Below are 18,923 nucleotides of genomic sequence, written 5' to 3' on the forward strand. Positions count from 1 at the left end.
AGTTTCACAGTGTGTCTAGGTGTCTAGGCATTGCAATATTACCTGGTAGGGTGTGCTCCAAATCCTAGGCTAAACAACACACACACACACCCACACACACCAAGGTGCAAAACCTGTGCATGATGCCAAACAGCCGTCATAATACATCAACCAGGGCATGACAGCAGCATCAGTCCATTTTTTAATAAATATGGCTCTGTGCTGCTTTCTCACTGTGACATCCTAATGCAATTGTATCTATGTCCCCTTTAATATTAGGAATACACAGATCATAGAGTGTGAGCTTGCATAGGAAAGTTCTGTTTGAATCAGTTCATGGTTCCTGTGTACGCAGAGCACCACCTGCTTAACTTTCCTGGCTTCACAAATTTGTAAAGAACTACATTCCCTCTTGTGCAAGGCAGTACCGCAACTCCTTGCAGACCATGTTTGAAGTTGTACTCTATTTGCTTTTTAATAAAGAATGTGATATGCTGCAGGGGCAGCCCCTCTGCTATGGTGGAGGAGCGTCTCCCCGCTGCTGAAAGGAAGCAGAAAAATAAAATATTAATACAATAGTTGTATTATCATTTTGTTTTTCTCTTCCTCCTCAGAGGGCAGAGTGGGGCGGGGGGAGGAGTAGTGTCCACTCTAAGTGCACATGTCGTTTTGCCTGGCCGTCAAAGGCGGGCCAAACCAAGATGCGTACTTAGAACTTTCCACCCGGGCTGTGTTGCCCAGCCCAGGTGAAGAACCAGCGTAGGCTCCCAGTCCCCAGCTGAGCGGCATTTCAGGCAGCTCAGACCAATCCAGGTGCTTCTCTCATGGTGGGTAACAGCATGAGAGAAGCGTCTGGATTGATTGGGGATAGAAGACACAGACAGGCAGTGAGGCGGCGAGGGACCCAGAAGCGGCATGCAGCAGTGTTTTTTTAATTTTTTAATATTCCCACACCCCTCGCATGACCCCTCCCCTGCCAGACTCCCACCCACAAAACCCACCTGCAGGTTATTACAAGCAGCCACCATTGATGAGCTGTAATGATAAAGGAAGTCACGGGCCTTCTTTATAAGTGAAATTATACGATGCTGGGCTGAAATTCAGTGGTGTTCCACTATCTGCATTTTTAAATGTATGGTTTTGTCAACCTTCTGTTAACGTAGATTTGTCCATCACCTAGTCCTGAAGATGGCCCTATAGATTCAGAAAAAGACCAAAACGTCAACTCACTATAACATCAAAGAGGTTGACTTGTGTTCCCCAGTGGCATCTTTTTCCTTGAAGGACTCTGAGGAAATAACTTGTGTTTCTCTTCATGTTTCCCAACCCCTGCCCTTTTTTGTTCTCGTTTTTGTGTATTGATGTTTTTTTTTTCATGAATGGTTTTTGTTGAATGGGTGAATTGTGGGGGGCTCTCGAGAAGGTTGTAAAGGAGGTGTAGATATGATATAGTTTTATAACTTTTTTAATAAATAGAATTATTTTGTGGAAATTCTCTTCTTGATGATTGATCATAATAATATGCTAAAATTGTGTGGTACAAATTTAGTTTGTATGTAATTGTTTGTTGCCCAATGGGCATTCTTGTATTTTTTGTGGTTTTAAGGAGCAGTGTTCGCTTTTTCTCACATATTCTGTCACTGATTGGTCTGTGACTTGTTGAGTGCTGCTCTGAGCACAATAATACCCAATGATACAGCATCCGCTGTGTTGGGTGAATGTGAAATGTTCCGTCTGAGGCATTCGGCTGGATGTTGTGTGTGTATGTTAGTGACTTCTGCTATTGTGAATGCAATGATAATTAACCGCATGGCATATCTGTGCTTGTTGGATGCATGTGCTCAGCTGCTTCTTGCGTGTGCTTGGTGGTCACCAGCACTGTTGTCAACACTGCGATAGCCGACATAACAAGTCCCCTAACCACCAGGTAGGTCACTGACAATATCCGAAGCAAAATACCTTGTGGACAGAATATTGCGTCAAATATATATTGAGGACAAAAATAAGAAGAAGGTAAGTGCAAATAGGTAAGAATGGAAATACTGTTCTTAACTCGACATCTATGTACGTCGAAGATATATATATATATATATACATATATATATATATATACTTATTTCTTTCTTTCTTTCTTTATTTATTGAAGGTACTTATATGTGGAGTTATCAATAGTAAAACTTTGATGACCTATAGAAACTTACTTTCACAATATTTTTCTCCTCAAAATTCTTGGCACAATATTTTGCCCCACGATATTTGCGTTTCCGATAATTCTGTCTAAATACCCACCAGGTATGGGGTGTCCAGTCTTCCAGCAGACTGTGAGCAATGCTGAGTTTCACAAACAGCAGAGTCTCTTCACAAAGGTTGTTATGCAAGGAGCTCTTTCAGTACAGTTTGCTGAAAATAGATACACTGCATTTCTAAAATAACACAGGAAAACCAAAAACAAACCCAGAGAAGAGGGCGGGCTTTAGAGGTGGGCGGACGGCAGCGGTAATTCTGCCTGCGGTAACCATGCCAGCAGACTTGCTGCTTCTACGGACAACCAGGCGATTTTCCATCACAGTGAATCTATAACTCGGGCTGAGAATCTCTTCCATAGTTTTCTGAATGATCTACAAAGTTCACCCACCAGCACGGTGCTTCATGCAGAGAACCAACATCTCTCATGTTGAACAGGATACGCCAGGCTGGCTCAATGCAATTTTGCACCAACATTTTAAATCCCAAAGATTGCACAAGTACAGGTGCAATTTAGCATCAACATCTGGACTGACTAATGGCATAAAATGTTACTATTTCATTCTGGGCTGGCCTTAGCGCTGGTGGCTTCTGGCGCAAAAATCTTTTTTGCGACCCTCCACCCATGACCTCCTCCTTAGATTCCCTCACGACCACCTGGCAAAAGTGCCCCTCATCTTTCAACAGCCCCTCTCTCTCATACATCTCATTGGTTTTAAAGCACAGGTAAAGGCTGGCTTTACTAACCCACTATTTATCAACATAAAATACAGATCTGTCCTTTGCAGCAAGCATATTAACCCTCTGAGCTACTTTATGGTGAGTCAAAACTGCTACTAGACAAAACTCTGACCTCTCCCCCTCTCTTTCTCTATGGCAGGCACATTAGTCATTACTTACAAGTGTTATTGTGACTTTTTTTATTGCTGCCTGAAAGCTGGATGCACAGGGAACTCCATAGGAGGTGCTTTTAAATCTTAAGATAGTGTTAAGCGCCCCTCCTGAGGTCGGCGTCACTTATAGAGAAAACTTTCTCAGGTGTTAGCACAAAAAATGTGAAAACAGTCTAAAGAAATATGATTTGAATGGGACCTTCTTACTTCGAGAAAATGAACGTAACTATTTTAAAATCATGTTTTGGAGAAGGTGAAGCACAGAAGTGATGCAGTGCTGACCACCCATGGTACCACCACAGTCCCTTACCATTATCGCTGTTGTCGTCCACCAGAATAACTTCTTTGAGCAGGTGCGAAGGCGTGTGGTTGACCACACTGTGGACAGAGCGTAGGATGACCGAGAGGGCTTCGTTCACGAAAATGAAGACCACTGCGATCTGGGGCAGGTCCTGGGGGTAGGTCATCTGTTTGCACCTGGGGAGACAGAAGGACAGTGAAGATGAGTCTCAACAAGGATCCCATGAAGATGAGCGTTCAAGAAGAATTTTAAGAAGATGAGTCTTCAAGAAGAATACCAGAGAAAATATCAAAATCTTTTATTGGTGCTTAAATTGGGTATGAGGAGTTTCAACTTTGCCTGTGGAATCGAAGAACTAAGCAAGCAATGCTTTTCGCAAAGAGTAGTGACATTTCTACACATCTTCCGAGTCACGTGTAACACTGATTCCCTGCCATTGTGTCACAAAGTGACCTTCCTCCCTGCTGCAGGGTAGGTTCACAATATGTGGACGTATGTTACTCATTTTTCAGTTATGACTATTGTGTAGGTTCAAGATGTTTGCAATATACTTCACAGAACATATAGATATGTAATTCTGCTTTACTCCTGTGATGCAAATTTCCTGAAATTATGCAATTATTCCATCTTGAGTAATTAAGATTAATTTGGGGCAAAAATCCTACCGCCCGAACACAGGAACAATGAACTGACAAGGAGCAGGTGACTGCTGGCTACTTCTGTTCGTGTCCTGTAGCATTAAGTGCTATTTTGTAGCATGAAATGCATCCTTGGGCCCATTTTAGATGTGAGGGTGCATATCGCAATAAGAAAATATTATGAAATGCTGGATTGCGCTTCTCACGTACTCATCATTATGAATCATTTTGCGGTATTTATGAGTAACTATGCTAGAAAGAATTACGCCAGTTACGCCCATCCCAAGTCAATCCATAGTATTCTTACTCCATACAGGTTTGATAACCCCAGGCTTCAGAAGCTAAGAAGAAGGATTTTGGACACCAGGGACCACTATCACAGACTGACAGGTGCCCTGCTGGTCACCTCGGAACAGCTACAATAGGGAGACCGCACACTCTCCAGCTGGTTGGCAGCACAATGCACACATAACCATGCAAGTATTTGACAGGTCTGGAGCAGTCTAGCTACTGACCCGCCCCTTGTGACCTAGCCCCCTGGGGGGTCAGTAAGGTCTTTGTCTGTGATCCTTCTTCTGAGGGCCCTTAGGCCATCTACATGGGCTATAAGACAAAGGTAGATCTTAAAGGAGTTGGGTTGTAACCCCTGGATGTCCTGCCCAAGGTGGGCAGGATTTCAGACAACGGGGAACAGGCAGCCTATCAGGAGAGACTCCCCCTCCATTCAGAGCTTCTGTACTTATGAAAGTGCGTAAGTGCTACTTTTACATGGCTGAAAGGCAGCAAGCAATGTACAAGGTCGAAGGCAGAGATATAACCAGACTGTGAATCTGGGCACTTGGTTCTGAGAAGCGAGATGAACTATTTACTGCATTACCCTGGGTGTCAGGGAGAAATGGTAAAATATCCCCACAAAGCCAATTCCCTCTCTGCTGGAAGTCACGCTCTGAGGGGCAGGACTTTTGGCAGAGGGACTGCACTTATGTCCCCTCCGTTTTCCACCCACCCTAAAGAGTTGAGTTTCCAATGGGTGGAGAGAGTACCGTGAGTGGCTGCCAAGTGGCCACTCAGTGGAGACAGGCAGTGCTTAATTTGTGCAGGTGTTCCAAGTGGCACCCACCAGCACTCATTGGGCCTCATTTACAAGAATCTGACGCATCAGCCCTGATGCATCGGATTTCTTGCGCAGCCCTTCGATGCCCCAATGACACTATGGATGCGCTGTATTCTGACGCATCTGTTGATGCTAAACTCATGCATTGCTGGACTATTGTCAAAAAAATTAACCTACTCCAGCAGAACGAGGAGGCCCCCATGGAAAAAAGCCTGCATCAATCTTACGCCTGCTCTGGGCAGGTGGTAAAAGTCTAATGCAATGAAGTCTCAGAGTGATGCAGTGAAATCTTGTACATTAAACTGTGTCAATTAACGTGGCTTTTCCAATGGGACCATCTACCCTGCATACATTATACCTGGCGCAGGTATAATGTGACAAAAGGGTTTACAAACTGACGCATTGGGCCCAATGCATCAGTTTGTAAATCTGGAGCAGTGTAAAGCATGGCTAGCACCACAGCTGCATAAAAAAATGATGCAACTGTGGGGCAAAGGCCTTGTAAATGAGGCCCGTTGTTTGGGCCCAGCATGTATTTTCCCACAATAAACTTTGATCCAGAGCAGGAGAAAGAGAAACACAAAAGGGAGAAAGAAGGAAAAAGGAAAAACAGTCAACAAAGAGGGAAAGGAGGGATGAACAAGGACCATCAACAATGAAATAAAGAAGTAGGGATAAAAGAGAAAAAGGAGGAAAGAACAAGAACCATCAACAATGAAATAAACAAGCAGGGAGTGTGTGGTGGTGGATGAAAGAGAGAAAGGAGGGAATAACAAGAAATGTCAACAATGAAATAAAAAAGCAGGGAGAGTGTGGTGGTGGATGAAAGTGAGAAAGGAGGAAAGAACAAGAACCATCAACAATGGGATAAAGAAGCAGGGAGTGTGTGGTGGTGGATGAAAGAGAGAAAGGAAGGAAGAACAAGAACCATCTACAATTAAATAAAGTGAAATAAAGAAGCAGGGATAGTGTGCTGGTGGATGAAAGAGAGAAAGGAGGGAAGAACGAGAACCATCAACAATAAAATAAAACAGGGAGAGTGTTGCAGTGGATGAAAGAGAGAAAGGAGGGAAGAACAAGAACAATCAGCAATAAAATAAAGAAGCAGGATGAGTGTGGTGGTGGATGAAAGAGAGAAAGCAGGGATGAACAAGAACCTGCAAGAATGAGATAAAGAAGCAGGGACTACGTGGTGATGGATGAAAGAGGCCTGAGGTGGAATCATGACTACACAGCCTTGGATTTTGGTAATCCGACATTCGATATGGCTGGTCGCTGAGTTCCAAACACAACTTTGGACCCCAGTACTTATTATTTTCAAATTAAGCAGTGGCAACAGGGCAGCTCTATCTTCGAGGGACAGCAGGAATGTTTTGTCGCTGTTATGCAGGGCCCCATTTTACCACCATTTGTTAAAAATAAGTCCTAGTTAGGCAAAGTTATAAAGGGCCTGATTTAGAACATTGGATAAAATGGGATTTAGTTTTCGGCAGACAGTTGTGACGGAGTAACCCGTTCGCCAAGTTAAGCGTACAAAATTGCAAATTCAGAGACAGGTTTAGGTAGTTCAATGTCACGATGAGTGACCTAAGTTGGCCAATCATGCCCATGTGCTGACCTGCCTGTGGCGGAGTAAGAACGTTAAAGTTTCAAAGAATTAGTGACATGTCTGATTGGACCCTGACATACAACTCTCTCTTCCCCAGCCGCTTTGGCATCCTTATGCAGACGTAAGTGTTGGGAAGTCTTTCAACTGACTTCTAGAAAACCAATCCCTGTCCTGAGTTTAGCTTCCAAGGAGTAGGCGTTTACTTCAATAAAACCACCAGCACAACTGGCAGCCACAGTCACCTTTACGGGTGATGCCGGCAGAGTGGTCCTGAGGCAGGTGTGCACAAAGACTGAGCTAATTGTCACATTGAAGCCTCACCCTTCACAGGTCATGCGCGATAGAGTCAGATGCCTCCAGCTGCCAGTTTCAATTAAAAGCAGGGAAGATGGTGAGGCACAAAACTAATATTACTAATGATAATTACAATTACGTTTGTCCAGATGCACCACTTTTACGGCGTGCCCCTACTGCCACCTAACGACACTATGATTACGCCATATTTACTATGTGGCACACCCTGGCAGTCATTAGGACAATTATACATTTTGATGCTATTGAGGAGCTTTGCAGAATTAGCACCAAAAATAATGGCGCTAATACTGCAAAGTAAACGGAGGCCCACTGAAAACAATGGGAGTCATTTTAACGCCTGCCTTCGGCTGACGCTAAAAATGGGACAGTGAAAGCTTGTAAATTTCACTGGGCTATTTTTATGGGCCTCCTAATGGGGGAAAGCCCCTCTTGCATACATTATGATGGACGCAGGCATAATGTGGCACCAGGGGTTACAAAGTGGCCCAATGCAGAAATTGCACCAATTTCTAAATATGGTGCAATGAAAAGGCCACCTTAACGGCACATTAGTGCACAAAAAAATGACACTAATGTGACACGAGGTGGAGCAAGGGGCTTGTAAATATGCCCCTTAGAGAGAAGTTGCGCTGTGTTGTGCTAGGAGGAGAGAGCAGGACAATGCCATATCTACTAAGATATGGAAATTCTGCTCTCTTGCTCTCTTCTGGCACTCTTTCTGGCAGCCTGGTTCCTTGCACACATCTTTGCACCACAGTGCAAATGTCTGTGCTTGAAATGTAGCACTCGTTTTGTACTCGAAGAGTAACCTTACAGTACAAAATAGTATGCAACATATAAAAAGTTAGCAAATATAAATACATTTCCCTTTGTTAGTGCCTGACTATAGGAGGCATTATCGTTTGGTGCAAAGACTTTCTACCATTCTTAGTAGATAGGAACTGCCATTAAAAGCCTTGGGTCATATCGCGTGAGCACTCATGTACCACCCATGAGCTGTCCCTTGGTGCAAAGCAATGTAAATTAGTCCAAAGCACTATTTGCTTTAGTTCGAGGTCTACTTTCCATTCAGAGCCATAGTAGGGAACCAAATGAAGCCCTGCTCCCTCTGTCTTCTCACACACTTTATCTCTTTCCATCCATCCATTCTCTCTCCTTAGATCTTCTCCCTCCCTGATCACTCTTTAGGTCGAACATAGCAGCGCGCATGCGCTGCTTTTCCAACGTGTTGGTATGTATCAGTGGGCTTTTAACAACATCCATCTCACGCCCATCATTATCACTTGTTCGTTGGCTTGCCCTTCAAAAATCCTTTGATGACATTGATAAATGGTTTACGTTTGTCCCTCCTTGGGGAGTTTTTGTTACCGCCTTGGCTATCGCCCCTGTTACATGGCTAATTGCACTTTTGCCGATACGTTTGAATGCGAGCGGACTTCTTTTTCCTCGCGTGTCTCTCCTTATCACTGATGCCCGTGGTGGCCGTGGCACTGTGAATCGCCTCGGTTATGTAAAACTGTTTTACTTTTGATTTTTAAGTTATGTGGCAAGAAAAGTCCGGTTAGGAGTTTACAACGCTAATAGCTCTAGCTCGAACAAATGCGAAACCCATTGCATTGCTAATGCTTGTTCTCTACCTTCCCCCTCCCTCCCTTTCTCTCTCTCTTGAAGCAAATAACCCCCAGGAACAGGGGGGACACTGGCATCAGGACTTTCAGAACCAGCCACGAGGACTGCAGCCCACCAGGGAAAGGTCCGGTGGAATAAAAGGCCTGTCCAGCCCTGTTCCCATCTCTAAAAATGTTTTAGACTAGAAAATAAATAGCGTAACAACACTGTGGTCCAGTTTGGTCCAGTTTGTGTCACATTTGTCACTCTGCAGTGGTGTAAGGCGTTGCTAAACCTGCCTCCTAAAGTGCAGAAAAACATGGCCTCACTTCAGTTCTGTGCTCACAGTTACTAACAGATAACACTCACCAAAAACACATACCCAGGCTAATAAAGCACATAGCTTGGCATACAAAAAAAACTGATTTTCATGCATTATTCCCCATTGCATTTCATTGCAAAGTTCTTTGCATCCGAAATTACTGATCTGTTTTCGAAGCTCAGCACGACTTTGGAAAACTGTAACAGGTGAAGAGCTCCCTGACTGAAAATAGGAAATGCTTGTGGTTCTTGGGGTCTACCCTAGGGAGATCAGTTCATCAAAAGGCCAGAAGCAGCGGAAGTGACATCACTCTTGGACTGCTGATGACATTACAGCTCTGACCCCTTGTCATTACTGTTTAGCCCCTCAAACCCTCTTAATTCCTATTGAGAACCTACAGGAGGACGCAAAGAGTGGAACAGACAGAAGGCTTTTTGCATCTGTTACCACTAGGGGCAATACTACCCCTTGTTACCACTAATTGTAGCACATTTGCTCCATCACCCTATTAGTGAATGGCACCTATGACTCTTTGGGACAATAGCGTAAAGAAACTTGAGGGGGCCACCCTGCAAACTAAACAGAAGCCCCCCCTACTCCAGACTCAGTCAGGAGCTCTCAGGCCAGAGTACTGTGTTGAAGGACCCCCTGGAGCCCATCCCCGAGCACCGCAGGGGCTGCTGGGGCCTTTGTTACGCCACTGCCTCTGGAGACACGGCGCCACAGTATGCCCTGCGGTTGTGTCAAAGGTAGGTCTAAATATGGCAGTGCATTTAGGTCTAATGACCAATCCTCTCATTAATACCGAAACTTGTGGAAAAAAAGCAAATTACCTGGCAGCTCTTATCCCCCAGAACTCCAGCAATAATCATTTCTGTAATTACCTGCACATATCCCTACGCGGGTAATGACTCTGCAGGAAATGACTGCGCGTACTTTGACGCGCCAATTCCTCACTTCAGAATAATGGCTTCCTTCAACGTCTGCGGCATTAGCAGTTTTGGGGTGTTCAGTGGACAATTGCAGCTGCACCTTTGACCTCTAACAACTCACAGTCTTTGTGAGCTCCAGAAGCATGAAAAGTGGCGCCTATTAGGCCCACTTCGCCTGGCCAGGAACGGGCCAGAGTGGAGGTACTTGTTGCTGATTGCGGCACGTAACCATGGCAGTAGGTTTGAAGACGTCATGAATAACACAAAAGGGAATCTTTAATAATGGCCATTAAAGCTTAAAAGTTCTCAGAGCTGTGCACAAATTCTAGGAAATCCAACCTGAGATATTGTCCTGCAAGAAATGAGCAGAAGCTTCCAGAACACCTTCCCAAGGCTGGGAAACTTGAGGGTGTAGTACTATTACAACAGTGAGGTTGTACATGGGATTCACAAGGCTGGGAAAGTTTAGGGTGTAGTGGGGCTACAACACTGTGGTTGTACATGAGATTCACAAGGCTGGGAAAGTTTAGGGTTTAGCGGGACTACAACAGTGTGGTTGTACATGAGATTCACAACTGTGAGAAAGTTTAGGGTGTAGTGGGACTTCAACAATGTGGTTGTGCATGAGATTCACAAGGCTGGGAAAGTTTAGGGTGTAGTGGGGCTACAACACTGTGGTTGTACATGGGATTCACAAGGCTGGGAAAGTTTAGGGTGTAGTGGGGCTACAACACTGTGGTTGTACATGGGATTCACAAGGCTGGAAAAGTTTAGGGTTTAGTGGGACTACAACACTGTGGTGGTACATGAGATTCACAAGGCTGGGAAAGTTTAGGGTTTAGCAGGACTACAACAGTGTGGTTGTACATGAGATTCACAACTGTGAGAAAGTTTAGGGTGTAGTGGGACTTCAACGATGTGGTTGTGCATGAGATTCACAAGGCTGGGAAAGTTTAGGGTGTATAGGAAATGCAACAGTGAGGTTGTACATGAGATTCAGAAGGCTGGGAAAGTTTAGGATGTAGAGCAAATTCAACAGTGAGGTTGTACATGAGATTCCCAAGGCTAAGAAAGTTTAGGGTGTAGAGGAAATTCAACAATGAGGTTGTACATGAGATTCACAAGGCTGGGAAAGTTTACAGTGTAGAGGAAATTCAACAGTGTGGTTGTACAGGACATTCAGAAGTGTGAGAAAGTTTAGGGTGTAGTGGGACTTCCACGATGTGGTTGTGCATGAGATTCACAAGGCTGAGAAAGTTTAGGGTGTAGAGGAAATTCAACAGTGAGGTTGTACATGAGATTCCCAAGGCTAAGAAAGTTTAGGGTGTAGAGGAAATTCAACAGTGTGGTTGTACATGAGATTCACAAGGCTGAGAAAGTTTAGGCTGCACTGTGACTTCAACAATGTGTTTGTACAGGACATTCAGAAGTGTGAGAAAGTTTATGGTGTAGTGGGACTTCCACGATGTGGTTGTGCATGAGATTCACAAGGCTGAGAAAGTTTAGGGTGCAGAGGAAATTCAACAGTGTTTTTTTTATGAGATTCACAAGGCTGAGAAAATTTAGTGAGTAGTGGGAATTCAACAGTGTGGTTGTACATTGGATTCACAAGGCTACAAAAGTTTAGAGTGTAGTGGGAATTCACACTGTGGTTGTACATGAAATTCACAAGGCTTAGAAAGTTTAGGGTGTAGTGGGACTTCAACTGTGTGCTTGAAAATGAAATTCACAAGGCTGCAAAAGTTCAGGCTGTAGGGGAAATTCAACAGTGTAGTTGTACATGAGATTCAAAGGCTAAAAAAGGTTAGGGTACAGTGGGACTTCAACAATGTGGTTGGACATGAGATTCATCTGAACAGGATGTACCCCAGACTTTGTTACGAATTTTTCCGACAATTTGACCTCAGCCTGGGGATAAGGCCACTGTATTCATGCTAACAACCTTATGTATCTATAGGCATGTAATGCTCCTTGTGAAATGTGTCCTGCTTCAGTGTAGGTATGCCACAGCTTAGCCAGCCATGTCCACATAGGGTGGACTGTGACAATGTTCTTAAGTGAGAAGCATTTGACTTTGTACAGGGTATCAAATGTAAAAAGGCCCTCCCCCTACCCTTTGATGGACAATTCATCTCTAAAGGTATAAACAAATTCAATTACAGTTCCAGTATTGAAAGAGGTTGATTGGTGTACCTCAACACGTGAAAAACATAGAAGGCGTCAGACTGGGTTAAGAACACTTCAAGCTAAATTAACTTGTACAAAAATGGAGCTGACTGCTTTTTATCCCCTTGGACAAAAGTTTCAACACAAACAGAGATTGGGATAGTTTAAAAATGGGCCTTGCCATCTTTTTTTCCAAAAGTGAGATTGGAAAAGTGAAGCATAATTTTATAAACATTGCCATGAGTAGATGGATGGAGTTTTTGGGGGAGTGTCAACCAGAGTGGTCTGCCCTTGGGTGTCCCTGGGGTCCAGGCCCTTCGCAGTCACCAGATTCAGATAATACAGAGAGGATTTGTTTGTTTGAACCAGGCCAGTCGTTGACTCATCAGATATGTAGGAACCTGCACCACAGGGAGTAACCTGGTGCACCAGTCTCAGGCTGCTTTGAAATAGACCACAGGAAGTGTGGTGCGGGAGAGAGCATCACTCAGCAGGAAATCCTTGTCAATATCTATTTTGAGTACACAAGAATGACATTCATAGCGAAGTGGTTCCTGGTGCTGTCCAGCGATTTATATTTACTATGGCAGTGGCTCGCCTGTGGATTGTATCACTCTGGCTAGACAAACATCCTCCAACCTTCCAGCCAGCGGCGACTAATCCGCTATGGCGAAGGAGCCTCGCCGCCCACCCTCCCCCACCAGCAGCAGCTGCAAACTTGAAAAAAAAACAATAATAAACTGTGTTTATTATTGTTTTATTTCTCAGGGCCATGGGGATGACAGGCCAAACACACATGCGCACTGAGTTGTCTTCAACCCCGTGCTGTGTTGCCGGGTTGGAGAGAGCAGACACAGGCTCCCAGTCTGCCTGGGAGCGCAAATCAAGAACGTTCAGGCCAATCTCAGGCTGCTCTCATACCAGCAGCATGAGAGCAGCGTTAGGATTGGTTGCAGGGCAGGCTAGGAGCCTGTGCTTCAGCGAGGGACCCAGAAGAGTGGCGAACTGGCGGCAATGCGGCAGGTACGTTTTTTTTTTTTTTTTTTGTTCGTGCTCCCCCCCGCCTGCCACTTTGCCCCGACTCTAGCCGCCACTGCTTCCAGCAGTAGTTTGCCTAGTTATTGGCTAACTTTAATCTGGAAATGGCTTTATATGAAAAAAGAGGCAAAAAAAGCCAACCAGAAAGGCAAGGCCATTTGGGCACTGCTACTAGATTGACGCAGGAGTTTGCCTTCATGATCTCATCTTTACAGAAGTCTTTGGTTATTAACTGTAGGTTTTTTAAGGGGCGCCTGGGCATAACTGATAACCCATACATGTGCTAAAAATGGACTATCTCGCTGCTCCTAGATGCTCAACATTCAGAGTTTTCTGTCTCTTTACTTCTGTTCCTGTCTTTCTTTGCACACACTGCACTTTAGGTACTGATGCAATAGACTTTTTTTTTCTGAAACTCATGAATTAATATTATTGATGTATGCGCTCTCCCTACCTCATGAATGTTGATTAATACTTTGCTGTTGGTTTTTGTATTACTGCTCTTCGGTTTAGGCTGTGTGTGTCATTTTGTACAGAATTCTCCTAATGTGTTGCTTTTATTTGCAAAAACTAGATAAAAATATTTAAATAAAAAAAGAATGCACAGAAGATATAGCATGACAGTACTGCAGCTACCAATCACTTCTCACATTATTGGTGTCTGGACTGCATCAGAGAACAATATGAGAAAGATTTTTGGGTTTCAGGGCCCGATGTACAATGCCTTTTTGCAGTCGCAAATGGCAAAAATCGGCACTTTGTGGCCGCAAAAATGGCAGGTACGATGTACCATCCCTATTTTGCGAATGGGTACACAATTATCGCAAAATGGGGATTGTGACTCGTAATTAGGAAGGGGCATCCCGAGAGCCTACCTTCCTAATTGCGAGTCGCAGTGGCATGTATGATTGCTTTGTGACCATAAATGAGGTGGCAAAACAATCGCAGTTAACACCAATTTCAATTTCAAAAATATTTTTTGAGAGCATGCAGCGGTCCCTGTGAGTGCTGCCCATTCCCAATGGGGTCGCAAATTGTGACCTAACTCATAAATATTGGTGAGGTAGGCCATTTGGGAATCGCAGTGTGCTTAACACTGTTGTGCATTTTGTTTTGTGACTCGCAATTTGCGATTCCCAAATGGATCGCAAATTGCGAGTCGCAAAGCATAGGGTCGTACATCTGCCATGATTCCTACACCAATCATGGTGATGCAATTCTCTCCAAATTCCAAGACGTGTGCTGCTATCTCGGAAGATGTTTAAAGATAGCTTGTTTCTAGACTAAACTGAAGGACATCCGTCTTGCACAAGAGCTTGCTCGTGTGAAGTTTGTTTGTAGGACAGTAATGAGCTGTCTACTCTGTCCCTAGGCCAGTGCTACTGCTTGCTGCTCAGGACATTCTCCTACAAGTGCCTGAAAGTATTGTGAGCACAATATAGTAGCTGTTGGCCCAGTTTTTAAGAAATCATCGGGACACAGCAAGAGATCTGAATTTTAAATTAAGTGCCCATGCTGATGCAGAAAAGCAGAAGCATTGTTGATGTTCACCTCTTCAATGCAGATGAAAACAATGCAGTTTCTTTAGACACACTCTTGAGCATCCCTCCCTGGGATCCTGGCACTATGTGAAAATGAACCAAGTGGAAGAAGCTGTACAATAATCTAACTGGCTTCAGATGTAGGGTCCCCCCGGGCCTGCAATGATTCCATAACATGGTTGAGTCCGACAGTGGTCTCAGAGGTAGGAGTTCCCCAGGATCTGCATTGACTCGATACCATGGATGGGTCTAACAGTGGCCTCAGGGCTAGGTTCCGGCTAGGGTCTGTATTGACTCTGTACCACAAATGAATTCAACAGTGGCCTCAGTAAAGGGGTACCCCTAGGTCATGATAGACTCAGTACCACAGATGAATTCAGAGATAGTGGTTCCCCGGCTGTGCATTGACTCCATACCACAGATTAATCTAACAGTAGCTTTAGAAGATGGGTACCCCGGTGTCTGCATTCACTCAGCACCACGGATGAGTCCAACATTAACTTCAGAAGAGGGGTCTCCCCTAGGTATCATTGAGTCAATGCTACGGGTGAGTCCAACAAGTGGCTTCCGTGGTAGGGTCTCTCAGGATCTGCATTGACTCCTTACCACAGATGAGTCCACCAGTGGCCTCAGAGGTAGGGGGCCCCTGAATATGCATTGACTTCATACCTTGGACGAGTTCAACAGTAGCTTCAGAGGTAGGGGTCTCCTGGGGTCTACATAAACTCTGTACAATGGTTTGAGTTTAATAGTGGCCTCAGATTTATGGGTCCCTGGGGCCTGCAATGACTCTATTCTATGAATGAGTCTAATAATGGCCTCAGAGGTGCATGTTCCCTGGCATCTGCATGACTCCATACCACAGATGAGTCTAACAGTGGCTTCAGAAGTAGGGGGTGCACCAGGGTCTGCATTGACTCCATACCATGGATGTGTCTAAAAGTGGCCTCAGGGCTACGGTCCAGCCTGGGTCATGCATTGCCCCTCTATCCAAAATCAATTCAACAGTGACCTCAAAAGAGGGGTACCCCTGGGTTATCATAGACTCAGTACCACAGATGAGTTCAACAGTGGCTTCAGAGGTAGGGGTCCACAGGCTGTGTATTGATTCCATACCATGGCCGACTCTAACTGTATATTTGGAAAATGGGTACCCCAGTGACTACATAGACTCTGTACCACGGATAAGTCCAACAGTGGCTTCAGAAGAGGGGTCTCCCTGAGGTATCGTTGACCCAATGCTACGAATGAGCCCAACAATGGCTTCCATGGTAGGGTCCCCCAGGGTGTGCATTGACTCCTTATGATGGATGAGTCCAAAAGTGGCCTTAGAATTAGGGGCCCCTCAGTGTCTGCATTAAGTCCTTACCATGGATGAGTCCAACAGTGACTTCAGAAAAGGGCTCTCTATGTATCATTGAGTCAATGCTATGGGCAAGTCCAACAAGTGGCTTCTGTGGTAGGGTCCCCCACGGTCTGCATTGTCTCCTTTCCATAGATGAGTCCACCAGTGGTCTCACAGGTGGGGGGCCCCTGGATATGCTTTGACTTCATACCATTGATGAGTCCAACAGTGGCTTCAGAGGTAGGGGTCCCCTCGGGTCTACATCAACTCCATACAATGGTTTGAGTTTAATAGTGGCCTCAGAGTTAGGGGTCCCTGGGGTCTGCAACGACTCTGTATTATAAATGAGTCTAATAATGGCCTCAGAGGTGAAAGTCCCTTGGCATCTGCATTGACTCCATACCACGATGTGTCTATCAATGGCTTAAGAAATAGGGGGTGTCCCATGGTCTGCATTGACTCCATACCATGGGTGAGTCTAAAAGTGGCCTCAGGACTAGGGTCCTGCTAGGGTCTGCAGTGATGCTCTATTCCAAATCAATTCAACAGTGACCTCGGAAGAGAGGAACCCCTGGGTTATCATAGACTCAATACCACAGGTGAGTTAACCGGCGGCTTCAGAGGTAGGGGTCCACAGGCTGTGCATTGACTCCATGCCACAGTTGACTCTAACAGTAGCTTTAGAAGATGGGTCCCCCGGTGTCTGCATTGACTCTGTACCACGGATAAGTCCAACAGTGGCTTCAGAAGAGGGGTCTCCCTGAGGTATCATTGACTCAGTGCTACAGATGAGTCCAACAGTGGCTTCCGTGGTAAGGCCCCCAAGGGTCTGTATTGACTCCTTACCACGGATGAGTCCAACAGTGGCTTCAGATGCTCGGCCTGCTCTGAATCAATGCTGAATCTTTGGTGAACCCCTACTGCTGATGTCGCCCTCTGTGAGACTACCTGTCTCCGCCTCTTGGCATCACAGACTCCTTTAATTTTACAAACACATTAAAAGGCTGTAAAAGTCAGAAATGTCACTTCTCAGGAACCGGATGAGAAGCCTGAAGGGACTGGATCCAGGTGAAGCGAGAATGAAAATTTTCTAGAAAATTAACACTGCGTGTGATCACTTAACTGGGCCTGGCAGACTGCTGCGCTGTGGAGAGATGTCTCTACTCAAGGACGCGCTTTGAGGCCTGGGAAAGAACACTCTGTTCGCCCTTGTATGCCAGTGTGTGTCTGTGCTTGTGTGTTTTACAGTCTGTGAAATTCTGCTTGCAGAGCATGTTCAGCAAGCCAGACATTGGCTCAAAAATACAAAGCCTGGGCAGTAAACAAATTGAGCTCAGAGGGTGTGCAGTTCAATTGCAAAGCATGCAAACCATGCATGCCTCAACACTACTGTTTTGTATATTTAGGGACATGAGCATATTTTTATGTTTTCCGTTTGCTGTTGTGGGCGCGCTGAACCCCTAGAAAATCTGCATGAGAGTGGCACACCCAATGTTGTGTGGATCAGGGTTTGCCTCGTGGTGACAGACAGTAAAAAGCAGCTATATGTTTGTGCATCCTAACGGAACAGATGGACATATAGCCAGTACTCCGTGACCCTTACTCCATCGGGCTGTCAGAGAAGTGTGGCTACACTGGTGATGAAGTAGTCATTGCTGTAGCCAAACCCGTGGTCCATCCACTTATAAATCAGGCAGGCGGACCACTTTGTTGGTGGGAAAGGAGCCCTCTCGCTGTTGCAATGGAGTTCCTCTCTGCCAACAACTGCAAGTTTACCTTCTGTGAAGAATTTTTGTGCACAGTGGTATTGTGCAGCAAATGACCACACTGTTCTGGGAGAAATATTTTTAGCTAGAGCCATTTTGTTTGCATTGAGTAAGGATATATGCAACACAAATTGTCACAAAGGTCAGGATTTTCACTCACAAATGGGAAAGTGAACAACATCACAGAGTTTTTCAGCCCTTGGCAAGTTTGCAACACATCTTTTGTAAATTCCTAACTAGGAATCACACTCTTTTAAACCAGCAGATCCAACAGTGACACCAGCATTAAGTATTAAGTATCAAGCTGGAGTCAAACTGGCAAATCCCAGCAAAACACATAGGCCCATATTTATACTTTTTTAGCGCCACATTTGTGCCGCTTTTTGACGCAAAAGCGGCGCAAACTAACAAAATACAATTGTATTTTGAAAGTTTGAACCGCTTTTGCATCAAAAAGTGGCGCAAATGCGGCGCTAAAAAAGTATAAATATGGGCCATTGTTTCCAGGTACCAAAGTACTTATTTAAATTTTTCATTTCTTTTCCAAGATCAAATATTCTCACACAGGTATTTATCACTGCCTGTAATAAACATGCAAAAGTGTAAAATCACTTGTTTTCTTTTCCTTAAATGCAGGGTGATCAGGCACCCATTGGTAAGCAACCTTCCCTAAGGAAGCGTTAGATACACAACCTGAAATTGATTTTAGTATAGAACGGACATTTTTGTCAAAATTAATCACTGCCCTCAATAATAACCATAATTTATTTAAGAGATTTCATTAACTTCATTAACTAAAGTAAGTAATGAGAGGAATACAGATTATCTGAGAGCATACTGTGCTATTCTAATGAGCCAAACAGTTATCAGTAACCATCTTTTCTTAAACTCAGGTGCCCACATAAACATTATGTTCACAGTAACCAATTTATTTTATATATATATTGTCATGGAAGAATTGCTCACAAAAAAATATGTAAACCATCATCTATTTTCAATCCTCCATGGATTTATGTTTGTAAGAGATAAATAATGCCGGGCTCCATCCTTCCATGGCAAACCTCCTTATCACCTCTTTGCTCATTTGCAAACTTCTTATGCAGATCCACTTC

General features: G+C 44.5%; 1 protein-coding gene across 1 annotated transcript in view; it reads right to left on the reverse strand.

Annotated features, from left to right (window-relative positions):
• The window catches only part of GALNT9 (polypeptide N-acetylgalactosaminyltransferase 9), a 665,915-nt gene that overhangs the window by 412,391 nt on the left and 234,601 nt on the right, over nucleotides 1-18,923 (reverse strand). Inside the window, exon 3 of the mRNA XM_069215248.1 lies at nucleotides 3,427-3,593. Within this exon, the coding sequence (XP_069071349.1) occupies nucleotides 3,427-3,593 (167 nt within the window). The remainder of the gene's footprint in view (nucleotides 1-3,426; nucleotides 3,594-18,923) is intronic.

The sequence above is a fragment of the Pleurodeles waltl genome, chromosome 11 (genome assembly GCF_031143425.1).
Source record: "Pleurodeles waltl isolate 20211129_DDA chromosome 11, aPleWal1.hap1.20221129, whole genome shotgun sequence".
Classification (NCBI taxonomy): Eukaryota; Metazoa; Chordata; class Amphibia; order Caudata; family Salamandridae; genus Pleurodeles; species Pleurodeles waltl.